This window comes from Hyaena hyaena, unplaced genomic scaffold, assembly GCF_003009895.1.
Source record: "Hyaena hyaena isolate Hyena2069 unplaced genomic scaffold, ASM300989v1 scaffold_186, whole genome shotgun sequence".
Lineage (NCBI taxonomy): Eukaryota > Metazoa > Chordata > Mammalia > Carnivora > Hyaenidae > Hyaena > Hyaena hyaena.
Window position 1 is genome coordinate 347,796 of NW_024080818.1, and position 25,588 is coordinate 373,383.

The 25,588-nt window shown below is 41.6% G+C and overlaps 1 protein-coding gene across 1 annotated transcript in view; it reads right to left on the reverse strand.

Moving 5' to 3' along the window:
* Positions 1-25,588, reverse strand: part of MED12L (mediator complex subunit 12L) — a 324,782-nt gene that overhangs the window by 246,775 nt on the left and 52,419 nt on the right. Inside the window, exons 6-9 of the mRNA XM_039241007.1 lie at positions 8,133-8,302; positions 5,600-5,710; positions 4,308-4,577; positions 535-684 (exon numbers count right to left, since the gene is read on the reverse strand). Coding sequence (XP_039096938.1) covers positions 535-684; positions 4,308-4,577; positions 5,600-5,710; positions 8,133-8,302 — 701 coding nt within the window. The remainder of the gene's footprint in view (positions 1-534; positions 685-4,307; positions 4,578-5,599; positions 5,711-8,132; positions 8,303-25,588) is intronic.

The following is a 25,588-nucleotide window of genomic DNA, read 5'->3' on the forward strand; positions in this document are numbered from 1 at the left end:
CTTGCTTTCAGAGTGAAAAAAAGTTTTAGGATATCCTATGGGGAGGTGAAAGTTCTCAAGTATCGTTTTTGAGCCATTCTTCTATGTACGAAAATGGTGAGGCATGTTTTATTAAGAAAATGGCTTGGTGAAAAACGGGGAACTGACTCTCAACATTAGTCACAGGCCTGTGGTTTAAGATTCTTAAGTCTCTGAACCAAATAACCCGGCACTAATAAAAACAGTTACTCACATCACAGACTACCAACTAAGGGGGTTGCATCATGTATTAGAGCCGCCATTATAATTACTCTCTGGGTGGCAGGACTCTTTCCAAGAACTGCCTAGTAAGAGCAAAAGAAGACAGGGAGCAATGTGATGAAGTTCTGTGGTCCAGAGAGGCTAAAGACTTCCCCCAGCTTCCTCAGAGAGGTGGGGAGCAAGGCTGGCAGTCGCATCCAAGCATCTGAGAGGCTAAAACCCACTTGGCCCTCTATGCCGGGATGCCTCTCAAGAATGAAAACACCCATCGAACCACCACAACAGAGAGTCTACCTGCTGATTGAAGGCTGTGTTCCCACCCGGCATGGGGAGACTGGAGGGGGCCACCTGCAGCAGATCCAGGGGCGAGCCTGGGTTCGCGCTCTTACTGTCGTTTGTGGAGTAATTCCACACCAAGGCACTTGGGCAACAGAGAGTGACAGTCTGGAAATGAAGCAGGAAAATCCAGATATTTAAGAGGAACAAGAAAAATAGAACAGCTTAACAATGAAAACGATGCTTCATCATAACTATATTATAGTTTCCTACCAGTAAGTACCCATTCTCAACTTTTCAAGTCATAAGACAAAACTAAAATAGAATTACTAATTTGAAATGGAGGTGGTAAAGCTACGGAGAAATTAAGGAATATTATAATTCATAAGCTAAGGTTCCAGCACAGAAAACCTAGGAAACTTAGTAAAAACACAATAATTATCACTTAAAAATTGTCACTGAAAACAATTTTTTCACGCAATTAGAAAAATGAGAGATGAAATTAGAATATGTAATTTCTAAAGTCATAAAATCTAAAATGGAATTTTTTTAATATATGAAATAAATCACTGAGATAATGCAGTAAGTAGCTTCATAAATGCTGGACAGGCAGTAACCCTGGACCAGTGGGTGGTACATTTTCTATAAAAAGCCAGACAGTAAATGCTTTAAGCTTTGCAGGTCACATATAATTTCTGTCACATATTCTCTTTGTTTTGTTTTAATAACTCACTGGAAATACAAAATATATTTTTAGCTCATGGGCTGGCGCTGGCCTATAGATTGTAGCTTGTCTACCCCTACTCTTGTGGACATTCTTTCCTCAACCAGCTTGCATGAAGCACCTGCTAAGACCACCTCACTCACAGATCACACGACCTCATGAGGTAGGTAATGCTCTTCCCCCCACTGTACCAAAGAGGAACGTGAGCCCCAGCAGAGAGCAGTAACCAGCCAAGTTGATTTCAGCTCACATGTCTAGAACGCCTATGCTATCGTTCTGCCTTCTAAACACAGATTCGGTATTATAGCTCCAGTTTAATTAAGTCCTTACTCCATACTGAACATTGCCCTAGAAGTCATCACAACCCTAACCATGTGTGGTAAGGAAGTAGGAACCGTCACCATCCCCCTCACACACAAGAGTCTCAAGGTTAAGTTAGTAACTGGAAGAGCCGTGACTAAAATCAAGTCTGTGATGATTCTAAAAAATAGGTCTTGGGAGCCTGGATGGCTCAGTAGGCTGAGCGTCCAACTTCTGCTCAGGTTGATCCCATGGCTCATGAGTTCCAGCCCTGCATCGGGCTCTGTGCTAACAGCTCAGAGCCTGAAGCCTGTTTTGGATTCTTTGTCTCTGTCTCTCTTTGCCACTCCCCCACTTTCTCTCTCTCTCTCTCTCTCAAAAAAAAAAAAATAGACATTAAAGGAAAAAAATAAGTCTTAACTATCATGTTGTTGTGCCACTCAACAAAAAACTCTGTGAGCTTATTAGAGAAGGGATGTAATATTTCTTCTTTTTACATGCAAAACTGAGTATCACAAAAACTAGACTCTGAGGTCTAGGAGACATCTTTGTGGAAAGCAGAGGGCAGATGTGAAGAACGTCAAGTCCCGGAGCACCACCATTGCATCGGTCTCCGCTGGCTCATGTACCCATCTCCTTCCTCCTGTGTGTGAGGAGGGGGGTTCTCATCTCCCGTCCGTGATGGAGTTCTTCCCAAGTTTCGTAAAGTCACCAATCTCCAGGGCACTGATCTATCACATACCCCTCCTCTCCTGTATGCACTCTCTACTAGGTTAGCCTCAGCTTAGAAATATGTTCAAATCTGACCATAAAAAAACAAAACCTTTAAAAAATCTCCACTCACCTAGCAGCAATCTCTTTCTTTCAGACATGTCTCTCAAAAGAATAGGTAGCATTATTTCTCCTCATTCTTCATCACTCCTCAGCCCACCTTAGAATGGCTTCTCAACTAATCATCAATGACCACGGTCTTATTGAAGACAATTCAGCTCTCTTGTTACCAGATTTCCCCAATCTGCTGGGCACTGCCCACTACTATTTCCTTTTGGAATCTTTCTGCAGTACCTAGAGAAGGAGCTTGGCACAGTGGGTCAGAGTATGGATCCTGGATCCAGACTGCCTGGATGTGAAATCCAGCCTCCCAACTTACTTGCTGTGTGACCTACGTCCCCATTTCATCATTCATGTGACAGCAGTCATACTGGTTCCAATCTCCTACTATGGTTCTGAGAACTAAGTGACTTAATACATGTTACAATTTAGAACAGTGCTTAGAACACAATAAGTGCTAGTAAGATTATAACAGAATCATAACAATATTATTCCTATTCTCACTGGTCTCTCTATAACAATAGTCTCTCCCCTTCCTGTTCTCTCCAATCTGGCCATACTTTCATGGTCGCCTCTGTGGACTACCCTTCAGCCACTGCTTAACCACTTGGGCCACAGGTCTCCACTTATTGCTAACTCCTTAGGTTATCTCATCCCCCCCACCCCCCCTTGGGGTTTGGGTCAGCTAAGTGGCCCTGAGGGATTCAAATCCACACATGTGGCCAGCTGTGTGCCCCCAACTTCAGATGAGACATGTAACAACGTCCTAAACATATCCAATTAGAGATGCTAAGGGATAAAATAATTCAAAACATTCCAAAAGTGAACTTACCTAGACTCTCCCTAATGGACTTTTTGGCTTTGTGTCTCTTTCCCCTCCCTCGCCACTCCCACAAATCCTCCCTCTACTGTGGCCAGAACAAGCTACCTAAACCACACAGCTGACCACAGCACCTCCCTGCCTAAAACCCTCCAGTTGCATCCCAATCATAGGCACATAAGGAGTCATGTGTGCCCTCACCCCAACAGCTTTTACACTTGGGGTTACATTGATACCAACCTGCACACGAGATGACTGATCAGCCCTCTGGCCCTTTGCTCATATTGTTCCCTCTGCCAAGAACACTCTTAGCACCTTTTTTTTTTTTTTTTAAACTCTTATAATATGCACTAGTCAGAACTGCTTCCTTCAGAAAGCCTCTCTGAATTCTAGGTTGAACTACAAGTTCCACTTCGACAAGTCCCCCGTGCATCCTCCATCGGCCTTTGCCACAGTATGTGGAAACTATCAATCGACTGTCTTCCTCACAAGACTGTAAGCTCTACCTGAATGGAGAAAATGTCTTTATGGCAAACCCAAAACCTCTTAGTAAAGACCAGGACGCATTAAGAGCCCAAGAAATGTCACCTGAACACTAATTTGTGAGCTCCTCTAGGACAGGGCTGTATCTCACTCCTGAAGGCATCGGCCCAGTGGCCTGCACGTGACTGGATGTTCAAGAACCGCACAAGCAATGGTGCTTGGCAGATGGACAGAGCCTGATAAATTACCTGGATTTTAAAGAAACAGAGAGGGATGGCAACCACCTTTTGATATGGACTGAGGAAGCTATAAAATGCTGCACGTAGAAACTATCTTTCCAGAAGCAAAGTAATATAGCAGACTTACTCTGTGGGCGCCCTCAAGGATTTTATCATTGAGAGTGCTGCACAGTGTAATAAAGGATAACTACAAGAACTTTCTTCTACATGGAAGCAACAAATCTTCACTCAGCTTGATCCAACATAGAGAAATAAAAACAGGAAACTTCAATATGTAAATTACTTGGGTGAGGGGAAAAACTGGAGTGTGATGTGAAGGTTGAAGGGGCAATTCTCAACTCAATTGTCTCCTACACTGAATTTTAACATAAAACAGCAAGGGCTAGGAACTTACCTGCAACATACAACTAAGTCCATAAACCAGGGGGCCGTGCTGTGCACAGGAGAGGAAGTCTGAGAAGGCCAGCTGCACGGGGCTCATGACGGGGCCAGGGGGGCCAGGGCTGGGGGCCCCGATGCTTGAGTTGTTTGGTCCTATCATCATGTGGGGCGAGTGGGCAGCAAAGAGGCTGGGGCTATCGCTCAGCAGCAAGGCAAGACGCCGGGCACAAAAGTAGGCAAGACGACGAGACAGGTAAGCCGACTGAACAAACTCGTCCGAATACTGAGAAGCACAAAGACACCAGGCTTCAGTCACGTTTGATGCTACTTGGTGAAACAACTATTTCAACACAGACATTTTTCATTAAGAGAAAACAGGGGGGTGGGGGGATGGAAGCTTCACAAGTACTATAGAGACCAGTGCTGTCCAATAGAAACAAACAAGCCTATATGCAATTTTAAGTCTTCTGTTAAAAAAAAAAAAAAAAAAACAACAACAGGCAAAATTAAGCAAGTAATGTGCTTCATTTAGCCTATCATATCCAAAATACTATCATTTCAACAGGGAATCGACACAAAAGGATTTAATTATACACCCTTTTCTGAACTAACTGTGCAATCTGGTATGCATTTTTACACTAAGAGCACATCTCAAATCACACTTGTACTAGTTCAAGGGCTCGAAAGCCACATGTGGCCAGTGGCCACTCTAAGGGACTGCATGGGCACAGACCGTCACAGGGAGGATACAGAGGACACAGCACAGTGCAGTCCCCAGGAGGGTATGAGGGAGAGGAAGAGAGTTACTTTTCACTAGATACTCTTTCTTATTGCTTAAATGATCAAATACACGTATTAACTTTCCAGGAAAACTTTATTTTTTGTAAATAAATCATAACCAAATAAACCAACTTTTAACAGACCTTAGAGCAATCATTAAAACAGGAAGTTAACACCAACGGTGGCTCAAAGAATGTCATATGAATATAGAAGACACTCTAATCCTCCAAAAGAGATGACTTTGTTTTGTTTTCACAGAAATCTGTGTGAATGGGGAGACCGTATGTAAAGAGCTGTCTGCTTAGCTCACCGACAGGAAGCATCCGTGTGGGTGAGAAAACTTTAGAAGGACACGTGGTTAAAAACTATGAATGTGGCCGATACGTGTGGAGTAGCATCAAGCCATATTTCCCTTCCATTCCAAAGAGAATGATTTTCCTCTTCTACCTCTACATACTTAATTATCCTCATCAGACCCCTTTCTTGCCCGGAAAATCAGCTGGCTCGTGGTCACATGTACTGTACCTGCAGCATGAGTGGTAACAAGAGTTTAAGAAGGCCATCATCCATCGGTCTGATCTTCTCTAAGACATCCAAGATCCATGTCAAATATTCGTGCTTTTCTAGCATTCCTTCCTTCAAGGGACAGAGAACAGTTACACTGATAACATTAAAGCAGGACTGATTCACATTCAAAGAAGAGCAGTTACTCTTTTCCTTAAGTGTAATTTTACTATTGTTATTTTTGTTGTTGTAGTAAAATACGGTTCCTTGATCACAGCCCAAATTCTAAACGAAACAAAGAACCAGAATGATTCTGTATCATTGTTTGGGGAGGGGTATGTTTTGCTGTTGTTGTTGTTGTTGTTTGGGGAGGGGTATGTTTTGCTGTTGTTGTTGTTGTTTTGGTAATTTCCTTCATTTTAAATTGAAAAAAATTAATTCCTATGAGTAAGGAAATTCAGAGCCTTTCAGACTCTCAAGATATGTCAAGCACCTGGCTAGACTTCCGGGGAGCATGAACTTCTGTCACAGGAAGACACCTGTCCAGTGGTGGTAATTATAAAGAACAAAAGCCTTCATCACACCATCATCTCAGCAAGCATTTGGAAATCCCATCAGGTCTAATGCCCTCCTAGTAACTCCTGCCTCTACCCTAAAATGAATTTCAGATACCGTAACCTATGTATAAAATATAAGCTTAAAAATCAACATAATGGCCTAATTAACTGTTAACAAAGAAATGAAAAATTTATAATAAAATAATGTATAAACATTCCAACATAACTACACTAAAAATAACACCACACCTCAAATTTCCCTAATGCTCCAGAGGTGGTCTAGTCCCTCTTGACCTAAGGACCATTAACATTTTCACTTACTATCTTCATATAAACACACATACGTGCATATAAACCAACTATTCTTCTATGACATTCTACGTGTGTATGTATTTAATACCACGTTACAGTTTTGTATTATGATTCACATCATCAAACAACCTTCAAAATAGAAACAAAAATTTACGTTTTCTGGGAAAGACACTACCTTTATGGTCATTCTGGTAACAACCTTACTAGTTAATATGAACACCTACCTTATTCCTAGCGACTTTTTCTCATCTATTTATCACCAGTGATCCACTATCACGGTAATCAGCAATTTGTGTGAAAATATACTGACAGTTATAGCTCCAGTATTTAAAAGATAACAGTGACACTGGCATGACATCAAGATATCTACTGGTTGTTAATTTCTAATTTTTACATTGCTTTAAATCAAAGAGTTAAATGGTCAGTCACAAAAAAATACAGTTTTAAGACCAGTGTATTTTAAGTTAATAAAGAAATGAACAAAATATAGTTTTGCATTTAACGTATAAGAGATAGCAAACGCAAGGTTCAAAAAAAAAGTCTTCATAAACATGACTTTCAATGGCTACATAAGATCCGTCCTCAAGATGCCTGTGTGTATGTACCCACACCTTATGTCTGCACATGTATCTGCAGGTATATATACGAAGTTGTATTCACATTTCAGAATATGGCAAATTAAAATATAATAAACTTTTAAACTTAAACAGTAATGTCCCAACTAAATTCATCCATTTAGAACCTAACTGCTTCCTATAAAGGAGATACTGATTTCAATGTTCCCAATACGTAAAGTAATCCTTCCAAAAATATTAAGCAGGCTGACAGACACTTTTATCAAAGATGCACATTAAATCCTCAACCCAGTAAAAGTCATAAAAGCTTTCATGACCAAGGTAGTCCTCTGCTAAATGGAACTAACATTTACAAGAGTTGTTTTAACTGCCTCAAAACTAACAATGCTGTTTCCCAAAAGGGCCAGGCTTTATCCTTTACAATTTGGAAATTATAAAGTTCTAAAAGGAAAATTTAGAAACTACACATCCTTTTTACCCCTTTCTTCTTTGGTCAAGAAAACACATAGTCAAAGTCTCTGCTAGTCACAAAACTTCAGCTGAATACACTTCTCCCTCTTCCTCAGTAGGACTAAAGATTCAAGCAAATAACAGCACAAGTGCCCTCTTCTGGTCAATATGATTTATGTCAATTTCTCTGGCGAGGAGGATGCAGTCATTCCTCAATGTCCTTATTCATCCTGCCAACTATATTTTAAACTGCTGCTGACCCAAATTAACATGACCCTCCTATGGAGAAACTAAGCCCTAATGGAGATCTATGAGATAGGAAGCATCCACACAAATATATTCTGAATAAATACATCCAATTTTTGTAAAAGAAAAGGTTTACAGAAATTATATTTAATAGAGCGATGGCAAAGTAATCAACAGCATTAGAAGAGCTAATATCATTGAAAGCTAGAGATCAATATATAGAATAGAAGCTGTCATCTCAGGGCAAAGGTGTTACCTTGAGTACAGCTCAAGGTGAGAATTGTCAGACTGCTTTCTTTGAATGTACTCGTTCACATAAAGAGGTCACTTGCCTCCCAAAAAATTAAAGTATAAGGAATTTCCTCTCTTCTTAAAGGCATGCTATACAGCATTGAGGTTCCTCGGGAAGGTTACCTGGAACATGTGAAATGCCAGCTTTTCATTGTATTCCCACTGCTTCATGGCTTGCTCCACATCTGGCGGCACGGGGACAGGACCGTCACCTGTGCTGGAAGCCATGTGGTAAAAGTCAGAAATCTTGGCCAGCTGCTCTCGAAGATACCTGGTAGATATTTGTGTCCACTCTGCATTTAAAAAAAAAAAAATCTCAATTTCCAGACAAAAAGGATAGATTAATGTTTTCTCCCCTTTCTGATGATCTCAAGGATGTACATATAAAACAAACATCTATTACATAAAAGCGGTTTTGACATGGCGAGCACCACGCAAAGAAGCACAGCTGCCTCGAAGTCCTTAGGTAAGGCAACGTGGCCAGACCTATACACCCAGCAGGAATTGTGGCCCGCTCCTGGGTGGAATCCACAGCTTTCCCCTTGCGCCTCTGTGACCCCTAAGCTAGGAGAAGAGAGTGGTGTGCATCTGGTGATGCTCTGTGAGCATAAAAGATATTTTGCATTAATAAAAACAAAGCCACAAGCAGGAAATAGAACAGTGGAGATGAGTACTTCAAGAAATTTCGATTCTACTCCAGAGGAATTCAAAATCCTCCAAATGCAAGTGTTAGGATAAATTTTTAAGGCTCCAAGTTGGATTTCTAACATTCCTAATTAAGACCTGTTTTGTTTTTCTCAGTCTGTAAGAGGACTGGTATTCACCGTGGGCTGGCCCTTCACGGCATTCCGACCTGCACTCTCCCAGTCCCCGCACCTGCCAGAAACACAAGTGAGGCTGCTTCTTGCACAACCATCTGGACCTTCAATTCATCTTCGCTCCACAACCAACACAGGATGCCTCCCAACTCAGTCACAAAGAGTAGTGAGCAACAAAAGGTAGGAGCCCAGAAAAGAAATAGGAGAGGTACCATTACAAAAAAAAAAAAAAAAAAACAATAAAATTATTCAAAAATGTCTGCCAGAGGGGCACAAATTAAATCAGTGTGTTGCCTCTGGCAACCGTGAGGGATGTGATGCCAACTTTAGCCCATTCTGGGGATAAAAATGTAATAATTGCACGCTCACAGCCAAATTTCCCCAAGGATTAGTGAAACAGCATTTCAGAAGAAACGACCCTCCTGAAACGTTACCACACAATGCCGTGTTCCCCTTATCGAGGCAATCGGCTCTCCCGCCTTCTTTTTAAAGGAACCTGTCTTGACAAAAGTAGGAGGAGAAACCACACATCTGCTGGGGACGGAGGGCTTTGTTTCTATTCCGTAAGTACTGCTAAAAGTACTTGACAATACTGCCCAGAGAGAACTACTGTTAAGTTTCGGTCTAAACCACTTATTCTCATTGTGCCTTATTTAATACTTTCAGATGCACGTCTAGTAATTAAGCCAATGCAAAAAGATGAGCAGATACTAGGTCTCCATTCTGTTGTAAGTAGAACAGTTTTTTAGAAAGCACCACCAATAACAGATATTAATATTAATCTATCAGCATGAAAGACATAACAATACGTTATCCGTGTCATCATCTGGTACCCCCACGATGGGCTAATAGTCTCATGACACTCGTTTAACAAAACAAAATGCCCACCATCAGATGAGACAAGTTTAGCTTGGCTATAATAAGCAAAAACAAAAATAACAAGGCTCCAAATCCTAGCTTTTGTGTGCCAAGCCTTGCTATTAACTCTCTCACAGCATGGTACCATCCTCAATACCCCCACAGAATATTTTAGCCTCAACAGCTAAAAATAACACACACATTCACACACCACCTACTTTGTCCAGAGTATATTTTCTTCTTGAGATTGATTTTAAAAATACATAAGAAATATGTGTTCACTACAGAAAATGTGTAATTCAAAGATGAAAGGAAAAACATCTGTAATCCCATCACTCATAATTAAATACTTTAATATATATCTTTTCAGTCATTTTTCCTTTATATGTGCTAGAATTTATTTTTTTTATTAAAAAACTTTTAACGTACATTTATTTTTGAAGAGACAGAGCATGAGCGGGGGAGGGGCAGAGAGAGGAGACACAGAATGTGAAGGAGGCTCCAGAAGCGGGGTTCGAACTCATGTACTTACTAGGTTCATGTACTACTGTGAGATCATGACCTGAGCTGAAGTTGGACAGACACTTAACCAACTGAGCCCTCCAGGAGCCCCTGTGCTGGAATGTTTACATAAACATGCATTTCTTTTAAAAATTATGCTGAATAGGACATTCCACAATCTGAACTCCTTGCGGGATTCAAATGATATGCAAATATAGGCCTCTTAGGTAGTGTACTTTAACACTAACTATATTTAACTGGAAGTAAGTTATCACATCAATCAGATAGATTCAGAAGTCTGGGACATAAGACAGTCTAGAGAGGATTAGTATAAAACTTAGGATACACACAAAATGTTTATTAAAAACTGAAAACAGAAAATAACAAACGGCCACCAGTCCTGTAACACCGTAAAATTATTAGGATCCACTAACACCCCTCATGCTTAGTTAGAACAAAAACTGAAATCCGAGCACCAGGGGCAGCAGTGGCAAGGCAGGCAGTGGTTCTCGGCCCTGGGTGTGAATTCAACCCCAGGGGGATCTTCTATGCCAGCACCTTCCGCCCCTCCCACCAGTAAGGGGCTGGTGTTTATCAGGTGATAAAAAGAAAATAGGAATGGATAAATGTCGCATGGATGATGGGGGGTGGGGGTGGGGGTCAGTGTTCAAAGGTAGAAAAGGAACAGAAAGTGACCAAGGAGGCTACTCTGAACGTGCAGCAGGCAGCTCTCAATTCAAGCAGCTCTGAGGATACGGCCACATTTGTAGTTCGCTGATGTCAAGCAGAATTTCAGGTCCGTGAAGCCAGATTATTAGAAAGTGTGTGCACATAATTCACACAGAGAGTGGCATCAGGGGTCAGGACTGAATAGAATGACTGGTCCCTTTGATAATACTTCCCCTAGCCTCCCAGAATCCCACAGCCACTTATTGCTTGTTAATGCCTAATCCCCAAGACAGAAGGGGTTTTGGAGGTCATGGGGCTCACGCTAGCATTTTATAGATCCAGGAACAGCAGGCTTACACAAGGTCACACAGCTAAGCCACAAGTACACCGACAGGTGTGAGATGCCCCAGTGTAGTACATGAAAACATGTAAATCAACAAACACATAAAGGTGAGAACAGACATGCGCCAAGTTCCATAGAAGATGATCCTCCTTGGGGTGCCTGGGTGGCTCAGTCAGTTAAGCGTCCAACTTCAGATCAGGCCATGATCTCAGGGTTTGTGAGATCGAGCCTCGCATTGGGCTCTGTGCTGACAGCTCAGAGCCTGGAGCCTGCTTCTGATTCTGCGTCTCCCCCTCTCTCTGCCCCACCCCTGCTCATGCTCTCTCAATAAATAATAAAAACGTTTTTAAAAAAATTAAAAAATAAAGATGATCCTCCTTGGCCTAGAACACCTGCAGTATTAATAAGAAAACTGGGAGCCTGGCAGAGGAGGGCCTACCCTGGGGGCAAGCACAAAGCATGCCAAATGCAGCAAGGCTCCAGGAGTAGGTATCTTGGCAGCAAGACATTAGTGGAGAAGCAATACAGGGCTGCATTTTGTGGTTTAGCTAGAATGAACTTTGGAATAGGGTGGCCCTGGGTCCAAATTCTAATTCTGCTACTTCGCTGTGTGATATGAAACAAGGTATCTAACCTCTGTTAAGTCTGGATTTCGTCCCCTGCAACAGGAATCAATAACACACACACACACACACACACACACACACACACACACACACACACGAGTTACCATAAGAATGAGTTACTTAGCATGGTGTGTACAATGCAGAAATCGATCAATATATGGTAGCTATCATCACCGGTATTAGGATGAAAAGTTTCCTGAAAGGAGACTAAGGGTTAGAATTTGACTGTCAGAGGACAGCACCTGTTGTCGTTGATATTAGACCCAGCCTCTGCCACAGCTGAGCTGCCAAAGCCTAACATAATGCCCTGGATAAAGATTTATAAAATTGATCACTGTCGTTTCATGGTTCTAAAACCTTCAATGGATCTGCAATCCTTAATGAATTAAGGCCAAACTCCTTTCCTAGAACTTAAAATCATTTCAATACTTACTAGTAAGTACCTGAAGTTGCTTTCTAACTCTCATGCCCATAATGCTCCTTACCTAGGATACTTCCTCTACTCACCTGTGTTCACTTGTGATAATTTTTCTGGACCCAACTCAAACATCAAATTGAATATGTAGACTTCTCTGGACACCAACCCACCACCTAACAGGGCTCTCTCTGTTCTCTGACTTATCAGAATTTCTGCTCTTTCATCCTCTATCTCTTTCATCTCCATGAAACTATGTCTTATACAGTCAACATCTGAGTACTGACTTGAATCAATAGACTATAAGGTGGTCCTAAAATAACTACTAAACCACATCACTACCCAATTATTCTGCCTCCCAAATTTTCCTACAAACAGCTTTGCTGTTTAGGGTGTGGGGCTTTTGTTTTATTTTGGGGGGGGGGTTGTTTCATTTTATTTTTCTTTAGAGAGAGAGAGCATGCAAGCAGGGGGAGAGGGACAGAGGGAGTGACAGAATCTTAAGCAGACTCCATGCTAAGCACAGAACCTGATGAGGGGCTCAATCCCATGACCCAGCCATCATGACCGGAGCTAAAATCAAAAGTCAGACACTCAACCGACTAAGCCACCCAGGCACCCTCTTTGCTTTTTAGTTTAAACTCATCATTGCATACCTACCTTTCAAACACGATATGGGAAATGGCAAATTCCCTCTCTAGCATGCTCTGTCTTTATTATAGCGAATGCTTCTAGAAGCACCTGCTAGTCAACACACTGCAAAAAACTCAAGCAAATACTGAAGTTTCGTTTCTCTTTAATAAACTTCCAGTAAATATATATGTGGTCCTTTAATGTTGTGGGGCTCATTTTCCTGGCCAAATGCATTCCTCTGATATCAAAGCCAGTGGGAACTCACTCTGTAAAATAAATCCAACAGAGATTTTTTTTTAAAATTTCAACCAGTCCCAGAGACTAAGGTGCACATTTTTAAGGTGATCCACTTGATATAAAACTCAAGTCAAAGATGACAGTCTCCTTGAAGGAGAAACCCATATCCTAGAAAGTTCTTCCTATGGCTACACCACTAAAGTAAGAGTTCTTGCCTCTCCACCAAGGGAATAGCCTGCTTCTCAAAACTGTAGAATGCTAAGGACTTAATCAGCCTGACTTTGGTGCAGATTGGAGGGAAAAAAACTTCAATACATGTAAGACACAACACATTCCACTTCTAAATACTCAGTAAGAATGACTGAAACATTTTCCACCATTTTTCTCACATTTTCTGTTGTTAAAAGGCTTTCTTGATCAAAGGATACCATCAGTAACATAAAAAGACAATCTACAAATTGGGAAAAAAATATTTGCAAATCATCTATCTGATAAGAAGCCTGGATCCAGAGTCCATAATGAACTATAACAACTTGATGATAAAAAGATACATAACCCTTTTTTTAAAACTGGCAAATGATCTGAATAGACATTTCTCCAAGAAGATAAACAAATGGCCAACAAGCAGATGAAAAGATGCTCAACATCATTAACTACCAGGAAAATGTTAATCAAAACTACAATGAAATACCTCCAGGGCAGTGATAAATAGACACATAACAAGTGGTGGTGAGAATATGTACATTTCAGAATCCTCATGCCTTGCTGATGGGCATATAAAACGTAAAAACAGTTTGTAATTTCCTCAAAAGGTTAAAAATGGAGTTACCATAAAACCTATCAATTCCACAACTAGTTATATTCCCCAAAGAAATGAAAGCACATGTTCACACAAAGATTTATCAAGAAATGTTTGTAGTATCATGATTCACAATAGCCAAAATGTGAAAGCAACCCAAATGTCCATTAACTGGTGAATGGCTAAATAAAATTTGTTATACGCATACATGAGAAGGAATGAAATGAACTACTGACACATACGACAACACAGATGAAACATTATGCTAACTGGAAGGAGGCACTTTCAAAGGACACATATTGTAGGATTACATTTATATGAAACATTAAGAATAGGCAAATCAAGGGGGCTAAGTAGATTGCCTAGTGTAGATGGGGAGGGATGGCAAATGAGAAGTGATGGCTAATGAGTACATGATTTCTTTCAAGGGCAATAAAAATGTTCTAAAATGTGGCCATGGCAAGAATATGCAATGAGGAAAGACAGTCACTTCAATAAATGGTTCTGGTAAAACTGGACAGCTACATGTTAAAGAAAAAAACTGGACCGCTTTCTACTACTACACACAGAAATCAACTCAAAAGGGATGAAAGACCTGAATGTGAGACATAAAACTCTTAGAAAAGAACATAGGCAGTAATCTCTTTGACGTCAGCTGTAGCAACATTTTTCTAGCCATGTCTCTTCAGGCAAGGGAAATAAAAGCAAAAAAATAAACTATTTGGACTTCATCAAAAACTTTTCTGCAACAAGGAAACCATCAGCAAAACAAAAAGACAACCTACTGAACAGAGGAAGATACCTGCAACTAACATACCTGATAAAGGGGTTAATGTGCAAAAGATACAGAGAACTTCAACAACACCAAAATAATAATCTGATTTTTAAATGGGCAAAAAATCTAAATAGGCATTTTTTCCAAAGAAGACATACAGAGAGCCAAAAGACACATAAAAAGATGCCCAACATCACTCATCATCAGGGAAATGCAAATCAAGACCACAATGAGACACCAACTCCCATCTGTCAGAATGGCAAGAATCAAAAACCCAAAAAACAAGTACTGGCAAAGATGTGCCTACTGGTAGAACGTCAATTGATGCAGCCACTGGAGGAAACAGTATCAACGTTCCTCAAAAAATTAAAAGTAGAATTACAGTATGATCCAGTAATTCTACCACTGAGTATTTACCCAAAGATTCCAAAAACAGTAATTTAAAAAGATTCATGCACCTCTATACTTACTGCAACATTATCCATAATAGACAAATTATGGAGGCAACCCAAGTGTCCATCAACAGATGAATGCATAAAGATGTGCTGTGTATATGTACACACAGACACAATGAGATATTACACAGCTATAAAAAAGGATGAGATCTTGCCATCTGCAACACGGATGGACTTAGAAGGTATTATGACAAGTGAAGTAAGACTGAGAAAGACAAACACCCTAGGATTTCATACATTTGTGGAATCTAAAAAAGCATATGAATGAACAAACAAAAAGCAGAATCAGATTATATAGACAGAGGACACACTGACGGTTGCCAGAGAGCAGAGCGGTGGGGGGACGGGCAAAATGGGAGAAGGGGAGTGGGAGACACAGGCTTCCAATTATGGAATGAATGAGTCAGGGGAAGAAAAGGCACAGCATAGGTATCATAGTCAGGGCTATTATCATGGCATTTTATGGTGCAGGATGGTAGCTACACTTGTGAACACAGTGTAACATACAGAGATGTTGAATCTCTATGTTGTATGCCTGAAACTAATGTAATACCGGGTATCAGATACACTCAAAAAAATTTGTAACATTTTTCACTAATCTCTACACCCAACATGGGGTTTGAAACTACTATAAACTTTGAACTGCAAAGTTTGTCAATATCTGAATAAAGCTGTTAAGTAATTAATTTTTATTAAATGTTTTCTTGAAATACTTGACTATCAGTAAGAAATCATCGGCATTACATGAAGTAAAAGACTACGCCATACTGGTAAAAAGTAATCCACCGCAAGAGGATATCGGAACTTGAGGGGATAGGCAGTGGGGAGGTTAAGTGGCAAAAACAAGAGTGTCCGTGGCTCAGTGGTTAAACCTGGGTGAACAGTGACAGAGATTTTATTCTTCTGTATCTGTACGTGTGTGAAATTTCCGCAATAAAAGGCTTAAAAAGTTAATCAGTTGTATCCTATAAAATGATCACAGGAAAACCTGAAATTCCCTATTCAGCCTCTATTCACTTGGGAAATGAAAGGGGGAAATCAGCATGCTGATTGGCAGGCTGGATAAAGAATAGTTCAGATGAAAAGTGCTGTCTCAGTGAGCCCGGAGACTGACAGAGTCAGCCCAATGGCTGGAATGCTGTGTTTTGCTGAATGGTCAGTTAGTGAAATCAGGCCCTCTGGCTGGAGAGCTGAAAAACCAGGGCGAGGGTGACAGCGGAGGGAAACAGTAGAAATGCTGTGATAATAGAGTATGACATTTTTTTCATGCTTTAAAAAAGTTTTCCACTAATACAGAATTACCTGTAGAATGCTGGTGTTTCAATGGCAAATACCCAATATCTGTTTTTGTCTGGATAAGTAATTTTTCCTATGTTATTTTTAACTGGCTATTTCTCTCTGATTTACTGAGCAACCATATGAAGCACTGCTAATTAAAGATCAAGGTGCCTACTCAAGATAAAATAAAAATTATGGGTATTATAAGCAGCAAACATTATGGGCCAGAAGCTGTCCTGGGCTCTGAGGCTACAGGGAGTTGAAGAGAAAGCAGCCCCTACTTGGGGCAATTCAACCTCAAAGTAGGGAAACACATAGGGACACAGATCTTGACAGCAGTGAGGTTAAGTGCTCTGACATGCCATGGGACACTGGAGAGGAAGCAAGCGGACACCGTAGTCAAGTCTTGAGGGACAGTACAAAGAAGTTCCACAGACACAAACAGCAGTGTGCAATGTCTCAGGCAATGCAGAAAGCAGAAAGGAAAAGGGATAGAAAAGGCCTTTGAGGCCAGATAGGTGGCCCAGGCCAGAGGTCTTCAAATGCTAGTGCATGAAATGGTCACCAGAGGGCGCTGGTTAAACACAGCAGTAGCTCTGACTCCAGAGATTTCAACCCCCGGGGGGCGGGCTCCAGAAATCTGCATTAATAACCAGCAGCCCAAATGTCTCTGACCCTGGTTATGATGACCTAAGGAATTTGGTCTTTCATTATAAATGATTAAAAGCCACTGAAGGATTTTAAGCAAAGAGTAAGATCAGATATGTAAATTAAGACCCTCTCAGATAGTTGTAGGGAAGGCAAATTGAATGGAGACTATAAAGTCCAGTGGGGAGGTGACCAAGGAGAGAATGAAAACAGAGACAGGTGAAATGGTAACCAACCGGATACTGGAGAGAAGAGAGGGGCAGTGCATCTTCCAGATTTCTCAGTAGGGTGGCAGAGCAGATCCCAGAACCATTGACTGAGATATGGCATGGAGAAAGGGAGCAGGGGGAGGGATCAAAGGGCTGAGGTCATCTGTTTGTTTTATTAATCTTGTTTTAATTCAACTTCAGGCAGTTGTAACAAATACTTTTACCTACCTTCCCCAAAAGCCAACATCTTGCAAAACTACAATGAAGTATCACAACCAGGATACTGGCACTGACACAACCCACTGACCTTACTGAGGATTTTGTTTTTCATTCAACACTTGAATTTGTGATGCCAGATGGGAAAGTATGTCCAGGGGAAATATGTCCATGGGAAAATATGACACACAGGTCTGACACTCAGAGAGAGGGCCGGTGCAAAAAGACACAGATAAAGGGACTGTTATCCTCTGTAGTTTCAATGCCTTAAAGAAAGTGATTGTGACTACACAAGTACCCAGCAGACATAGTCCAGGGGTAGATAGGTTTCTTCCGCACAGTCAGAATATTAGTTGGCATGCAGCCCCATCTAAGCCCCCAGCATACATTAACTCACTTGGTGGTGGTGAAGAGTACAGACTCTCAAGTCAGATGACATGGTCTCTGTCCCGGCTCCAGCCACCTGCCAGTTTTGAGGTCTTGGGCAAGTCACTCACACTCCAAGTGCCTCGTTACTTGTCTAGAACACAGAGCTGCTAAGTGTACTTGGCCCAAAGGATTATTTCGAGAATTCAGAGAGATGAAACCTGCCTAGACCTGTGGAGCATGCCCAGGAGACAGCAACACCCATGATTTGCAGGCCTGGCAGGCAGGAGCCCACACTCACGAAGGAAGTCACCCTGGATGAAAGCAGATCTCACTGGACGAGGCAAAGACAGTTAAGGAGGCCTGGCTACTGTGGACAAATTGGTCTGGGTGTGTCAGGGTGGGAGTGAGCTAAGGGAAATGGAGAGACATTCCCTACTATTTGAAGTTCAAGGGAAGGAAGCCTTGAGGGAGCTGGGATGGTTCCACGAACCGCTGTGAGCAAAGGGTGTCTCACCCAAGGAGTGAGAGATGTATGTATAGGAAGAAGGGACAATACTCCAAAGAAGATAAGGACCATTACAAGGCAAAGTATAAATAACTGCACAGTTGTGTGAGAGACCGTTAGTGCTTAAGGATTTCAGGGTAAAAAGAGACCAGACTGGCCAACGAAGGAAATGGGTGGCAAGGTCTTGGGCAGGGAAAGGAGGAAGCGGGGCCGACAGGGGAGGGGCTGGTCAGAGCAAACGAGCTGTATCCCTAGGAAGCAAGTCAACTCCTAACTGTGCCTTTCTTCATCCTAGGTGCTGGGGACGACCTCACACCTGAGGAGAAGAGCATGCGACACTTCTCTTGGTTTGGCACTCCGGCTGTCAGGTCTCCAGGTTTTTTTTCCATTCTGATGTCTACAATGCTTACTGTTGCACTGGGGAATCTTTATTCCAGTAGTCCTTTTTCCCTATCCACCCCATACAAGCAACTGAAGCCAAGACTCTTGGCAACCAGAGAATCCAATTTTAGCCCCCAGAACAAGACTTTCTTATCCAATATGTCAATCACACCCCCAACTTCTCAGCAGAAGCATGGCTTCAGGGATTTCCTCCAAACAGTACATGCTCAACATCTGCCACGACGGGCGGGAGATGGCTTTCCGAAGTTTATATAATAATTATCCTATGGTAAGTTTCTCAAAGCTTTTCAGATTCCTGTATATACCTGAATGAGCAGTGACCTTGGCCATGCTGAGATATTCCCATCATGGAATAGCAGTCACTCTTTTCACAAATACTAAACTGGTGCACTTGATTAACCCTTTAGGACAGGTCCCACACTCCTCCACATCTCCGACCAAGCCTCAAGTTTTATGGCTCCAGGAGAGGAAAGCTACAGCGAGACAGTAGACCTGGTGAGGAAACCACAAGTGCGCTTCCCTGTGCGGAGAACATCCCTCTGGGCATCACTGAAGCCGCAGGTACAAAGGGAAGCCTCCCCTGAGGATGTGGGTGGAAGGAGAGGGTGAGCAGCCCTGGAGAAAGACCTTTGCTGCCGGCCCCCAGGAGACATCTGAACTACAGAAATTATTACACTGGACGTTTCATTATCTTCACTCTTCTCCCAGTTTCTGCTCCAGAGGAAGTGGTAGAAAGCCCCAATCATTTACAGAAGCAGATAAACTACATTTTTTCTTTACACTTTGCATTGACATTTAATTTCATAATGAGTTTGGTTTGAGTCAAGTCTCAACAGTAAAAGCACTGCATTTACTACTTAAGTCTTAAATGCAATTGCTGTGAAGTTTATACTTCTGAACAAGCCTTAGGTAGGTAAGAGTTTTCATTAGAACACAAATCCAATACAAGAGACATCGGGGCACCTGGGTGGCTCAGTCAGTTAAGCGTTCGGCTCAGGTCATGATCTTGCGATCTGCAGGTTCAAGCCTGGTATTGGGCTCTGTGCTGACAGCTCAGAGCCTGAAGCCTGCTTCAGATTGTGTGTGTGTGTGTGTGTGTGTGTGTGTCTCTCTCTCTCTCTCTCTCTCCCTGCCCTCCCCAATTTGTGTTCTCCCCCTCCCTCCACTTCTCTCTATCTCCCTCTCTCCCTCTGTCTCTCTCTAAAAGTAAACACTGGGGCTCCTGGGTTGCTCAGTTGGTTAAGCCACTGACATTGGCTCAGGTCATGATCTTGCAGTTCATGACTGTGAACCCCGTATCGCATCTGCAGACAGCATGGAGCCTGCTTGGAATTCTCTCTCTCCCCTTGCCCTGCTTGTGCTCTTTTTCTCTCTCAAGATGAATAAACTTAAAAAAGTAAAAAAATAAAGATTTAAAAAAATACTACAGACATCACATTGCTAAATACATATGTAAAGGAACTTTAGACTAAAAAGCTCTAAAACACAAAATTGCTCACACACTGTGCAGACCAAGGAGAAGCAGACCCATTCCCATTATCCTCTCCTCCAGAACTCAGCTGGCTTTTTTTTTCTTTAACCTGGTGCCCAAGAATGATGCATGACATAGTCATTTAATTAAATCTATTCACTTTAGTCCAAAAATTAACAACTTAAGAAACAAAACTGTTGGCAGGGATGTGGAGAAAGGGGAACCCTCTTGCATTGTTGGTGGGAATGCAAACTGGTGCAGTTGGGAGACAGTATGGAGGTTCCTCAAGAAATTAAAAATAAAATTACCCTACAGCCCAGCAATAGCACTGCTAGGAATTTATCCACAGGATAAAGAAGTGCTGATGCATAGAGGCACATGTACCCCAATGTTCACAGCAGCACTTTCAACAATAACCAAATTATAGAAAGAGCCTAAATGTCCATCAACTGATGAATGGACAAAGAAGATGTGATATATATGTGATGGAATATTACTCGGTGATTAAAAAAAAGATGAAACCTTGCCATTTTCAACAACATGGATGGAACTGAACAGAGTATTATGCTAAATGAAATAAGTCAGTAAGAGAAAGATATTATGTGTTCTCACTCATATGTGGAAATTGAGAAACTTAACAGAAAACCATGGGGAAGGGAAAGAAACAACATAATTACAAACAGAGAGGGAGGCAAACCATAAGAGACTCTTATATACAGAGAACAAACTGAGGGTTGATGGGGTGGAAAAGGAGGGCTCAGGGAAAATGGGAGATGGGCATTGAGCAGAGCACTTGTTGGGATGAGCACTGGGTGTTGTATGTAAGTGATGAATCATGGGAATAATCCATCCTGAAGCCAAGAGCACACTATACACACTGTATGGTAGCCAACTTGACAATAAATTATATAATCAAGAAATAAATAAACAGCAGACCTATTCACTTTAGCTGTGTTACTCTCACAAAGACACTGGTAATTTACTGACCCGTAATGTGTCTTCTATCCTGTCAGTCTATTCTAGGTACCCCTTGAATCCAAAATAACGGCGAAGAGAAATGAACTTTAGAGCCACCTGACTGCAGGAATTTCATTTGAAAGATTACATATACTTCATCTGAAAAGGACTCTGAAACTTAAAGTATGTCTTTAAAAAAAAAAAAGAGAGAGCTTTCAATTCATCATGGAATTAACATTCCAGTGCAGACTGCTAACACAACATGATCCAGCTTTCCGAAGTCATTAAAAAGTTAGTAGTCTCGGGGCCTTTAAAGAACAGGGCCACTGTATGCCCAGTATGGGAAAAGCACCAATGCTCTTAAAGGAACCTAAGAACATACATTAAGCATATACATACAAATATATTTCAGAAGATACACAAGAAATCGGTAACAATTCCTTGGGAAGTGTGTCAAAGAGGGGTCTGGGAGGCCATGTATGGAACAACCATGCAGTCAGACTTCACTACTCTCTTTGAAATACTGTGAGCTCACCCCAATACCACCCCCACTCCAGCTCCACAGTCATCACCCAGTTGGTATGACCAACTTGGAAATTCTATACAGCAAACAAGACCCAGAAACAAGTCCAGGATGAAATTCCTGGTTTTCCCACTTTCCCTGGATTTTCTTACCCTAAGTTGTAAATTGGAGACACCCAGCCACCTGAAAAGCATTTTGTGAGGAATGCCCCAAATGAAAAACCAGAATATCAATCTGTAAGCTACAAAAACTTCTAAGAAATATTTTTGTTGTGCGATACATTCCAAGTGTAAATGTGCATGCATGTACCAATAGCCATGGAGCACAAAGAACTACAATATTAAACTGGGATTCTGATTAGCATTTAATCACAGAAAATGAGTAGTTACTTCAAGCAAGAGTCAACATTAAAACTGACTAGAAAAGAGAAACTGTTGGGTGGCAATGGGTTCCTAACTGTAAGTTCAAGACTAGGTAATACTCCCCCAAAACAGCAAAAGCAGAAGAAATGACAGCAGTAAAGGTCAAGGAAACACAGTACACAGAACTATAAACCTAACTCATTTGCCCCCAGCTTGCCAGGAAAAGAAGACAATTATCTATGACCAAGAAATACTTTTCAAGACACAATAAAAAACAAAAACAAAACTCTAATGTTTACTTAAAGACTAGACTCCCTTAAGGCCTAGCTCACATTTCGCTCCTTCAGAAAACATTCCCTAATTTTTCATCTCCCATCATTTCCTCTATGATTAGAGGTAATTACATACTCCCAATTGCTGTTTGAGAGGCTTCCTCTCTCCACCAAAAATGATAGACCCTTACAGGCAGACAGCATGACCCCCACATGGTTAAAATTCTCCACAGCATCTACCCCAGTCTATAAAAACTTAGTAAACGCTTTTCTTAACCCACACCTTATTCGAGTGAAATAGAAGTCCTTTGAGCGCAGTTTTCTAAGAAATTCAAAAGGAATCATGAGCAGGTATTACTTTTGATGCCATCAAAAATTTAATGAACACACACACACACACACACACACACACACACACACACCAGCCACCATGACCACCACTATCACCTACTAGCATTCTACCTTGAAAAGGCCTAGGACATTTTACTTTGGAAAATGTTTACATAGAGCAATGATGAATAATGGAGAGTTATAGTGCAGAATATTAAATCTGATTAGAACTTTTTAAAGTAAACATATAATCGAAAGTTAAGAAAAATACTTAATGTTACCTGAAAATGTTAAAATAAACTGGACATAAGAACATAAACTCTAATACACACGCAGAAAGGCAGGTCTCCATCCATCCACTGATGGAGTCTGGATGCCATACATCCCAGCAGCACTGCGCACCTTCAGCATTGGGGTCTTGCCTTCTAACTACTGTTCCCCACTAGAAAGAAGTAGAATTCCTTACAGAAATGACTGGCTACAGATCTGAGGTAGTAAAAGTAAAAGATGAGACTGGGACACTTTCTGTGCCAAAAAGGAAAGAAGTGCTCTAAGACAAAGAGGTATCATGTCAGAAAGAATACAAAAGAGCTTGAAACATCTTCCACTGGCCACCTGGTGGACAGCCCAAACACTAAAATGAAGAAGGGGTGTAACTGGTTGTAAAATACTGGGTGAACAGAATCCATGAGCCCATCACAATGACCAAAGATATTTTTTTTTAAGAAGAAAAAGAAAGAAACACATTTACCACCACTAAACATGTCATTAGAGCAATTCTTACTCAGAAAATTAATAATCAAAGGAATTTAATATTTACTTCTTTTCTTATAAAGAATTACAACTTATCACAGTTGATAAGAGAAAGCTTGTTTTTACAGAAGAATAAATACCAACATCTAGCCATTCCTAGTAAAATAATGACTTGGGGGCTTGGTTCACCAATAGATGCTAAAAGTTTAGATAAAAGATTTTGGGAGAAGAGGAGAGCTGCAGGTGCCCAAGTCTTACCCCAATGCCTCTACTGCAGAATTTATCCAGGTAGCCAAGAGCTACACCACCAATTAAATCCTGTTTTTTCAGGCCTAAGTACAGCATGAATTTAAATACACTTATACAAGCACTTCTGTCCAATTTTCACAGTTACTTTCAAAGTTAGCAAAGCAGAGATCTCTTTTATGACAATGAGATATGAGGACACTGAAAACGTGAAGGCAATCATAACTTGAAACTAAAAGCTTGTCCCTGGAATCACAAAAGTTAGTATTGCAATGTCTTCAAAGACCCGAACTGAAAGTAAGCTGGTTGGCTTAGATAAGAAACCAGAGTGTCAATTATGTGTTTAGCAGGGTTTATTTATGCAGTCCCAATGGCTCAGTGAATATGTCACAAATTAATTACCCACTGTGAAAGAAGGGTAGCCATTCCTTCCCTGTATCGTGGGGCGATAAGAATAGTGGTTCCAGGAGTACAGTCAACCAGGAAAAGCCTCTCATCCAATACTGATGCCCAACCCGGCAAAACCTCGGGGCACAGGGGAAATAACCGGGGGCAGGCAGAGCAGCTCTCCGGGGAGTTTAACCATGAAGCATTTTAAGCTTCTTCTAATCTCTCTGTACACCTCCCCCCCCCCCCGAAAAGGCTTCATGTCCATGATACATCTCGTCACTCTTCACCACACTGAACACCCAACAATTCTTAGCCAGAATTAGAGCTGTTCATCTTGCAAGCAATTGCATCTTTCGAGTTTCTATAGCACCCCAGACTTTGCTATGCTCTGCCTGTACCCCATGGCACCCATGAGAATAGCGTTCTGACTCCTCTGATGCTGCTCACAGCCCTGAAACCCTGCAGCCTAGTCCCTGTCAGCACCCTTCTTCCCAGAGATGCATCTTGTCTGCAGGGAGCCCACAACACAGACCTGCCCTCCACAGCCACCTCATCACGGCAGGGAGGAAAGAGCAAACCCCTAGTGAGTCCAGCTCCACTTGTGCCTGCAAGTCACTTAACTTCTGATGCTCGGGCCCCTCCTATGCAAAATGGGATAATAGAACCTACACTGCAAGCTGGTTATGACTGCATATGGTGTCTGTGAACTTTTCAGCACAACGCACGAGATAATAAATACTGGCTAGTCATGATCTAATAAATACTGGATAGCAATTGTAGCAACTAATAATAGTGGACACTTGCTTGGCCATTTACTATGTGCCAGCAACTATTCTAAACTCTTTAGAAGCACTGATTCATTTCATCCCTAAAAGATACTGCCAATGTTAACTATCCCCATGTTACAGACAAGGGAGAGTGTTCTAACACTAACAGTACTAAGAAGCCCCTCTCTGGCTGCCCACCATCCCTCACAGAGTAGTCATGGACTTAGCATACAAGGCTCCTCACAGCCTCTTATCACCACCCCGCTGGTAACTAATGCACGAGACGAAAAACCTGGCAGTTCCACAGGTCCAACTATTTGATGACCCTGTTTCTCTGCAGATACTGTCCTTCTGCCAGAAGTGGCATTCCCTGCACACCACCCATATTCAGTTAAAATACCTTCTCTTTCAAACTTCACTTCTTCTTTGGATCTCCCTGAGCTTTTCAAATTCCTTGGGAGTCCCTCCACATTTTATTCATTTCACTATTAGCTCTCCCTTCCTTTTCTAATACTTAGATGGTTTGGAAATATGCCCTACTCCCAAACACCTAGAGAGCAGTGATTACATTCTCCCTGTCCCCACAGAGCAGCAGTGTCCAGCACAAGCTTCAGAACCTAGTGTGGACCCGGCACACTGAAGGGCTTTGTGCACCCGTCTGCACGCCCACATCCTCATCTGTGACAGGGGAATGAACTCACCCTCTCTCACAGATCATCTGAGTAAATCAGAAAACACACAGAACATAACCT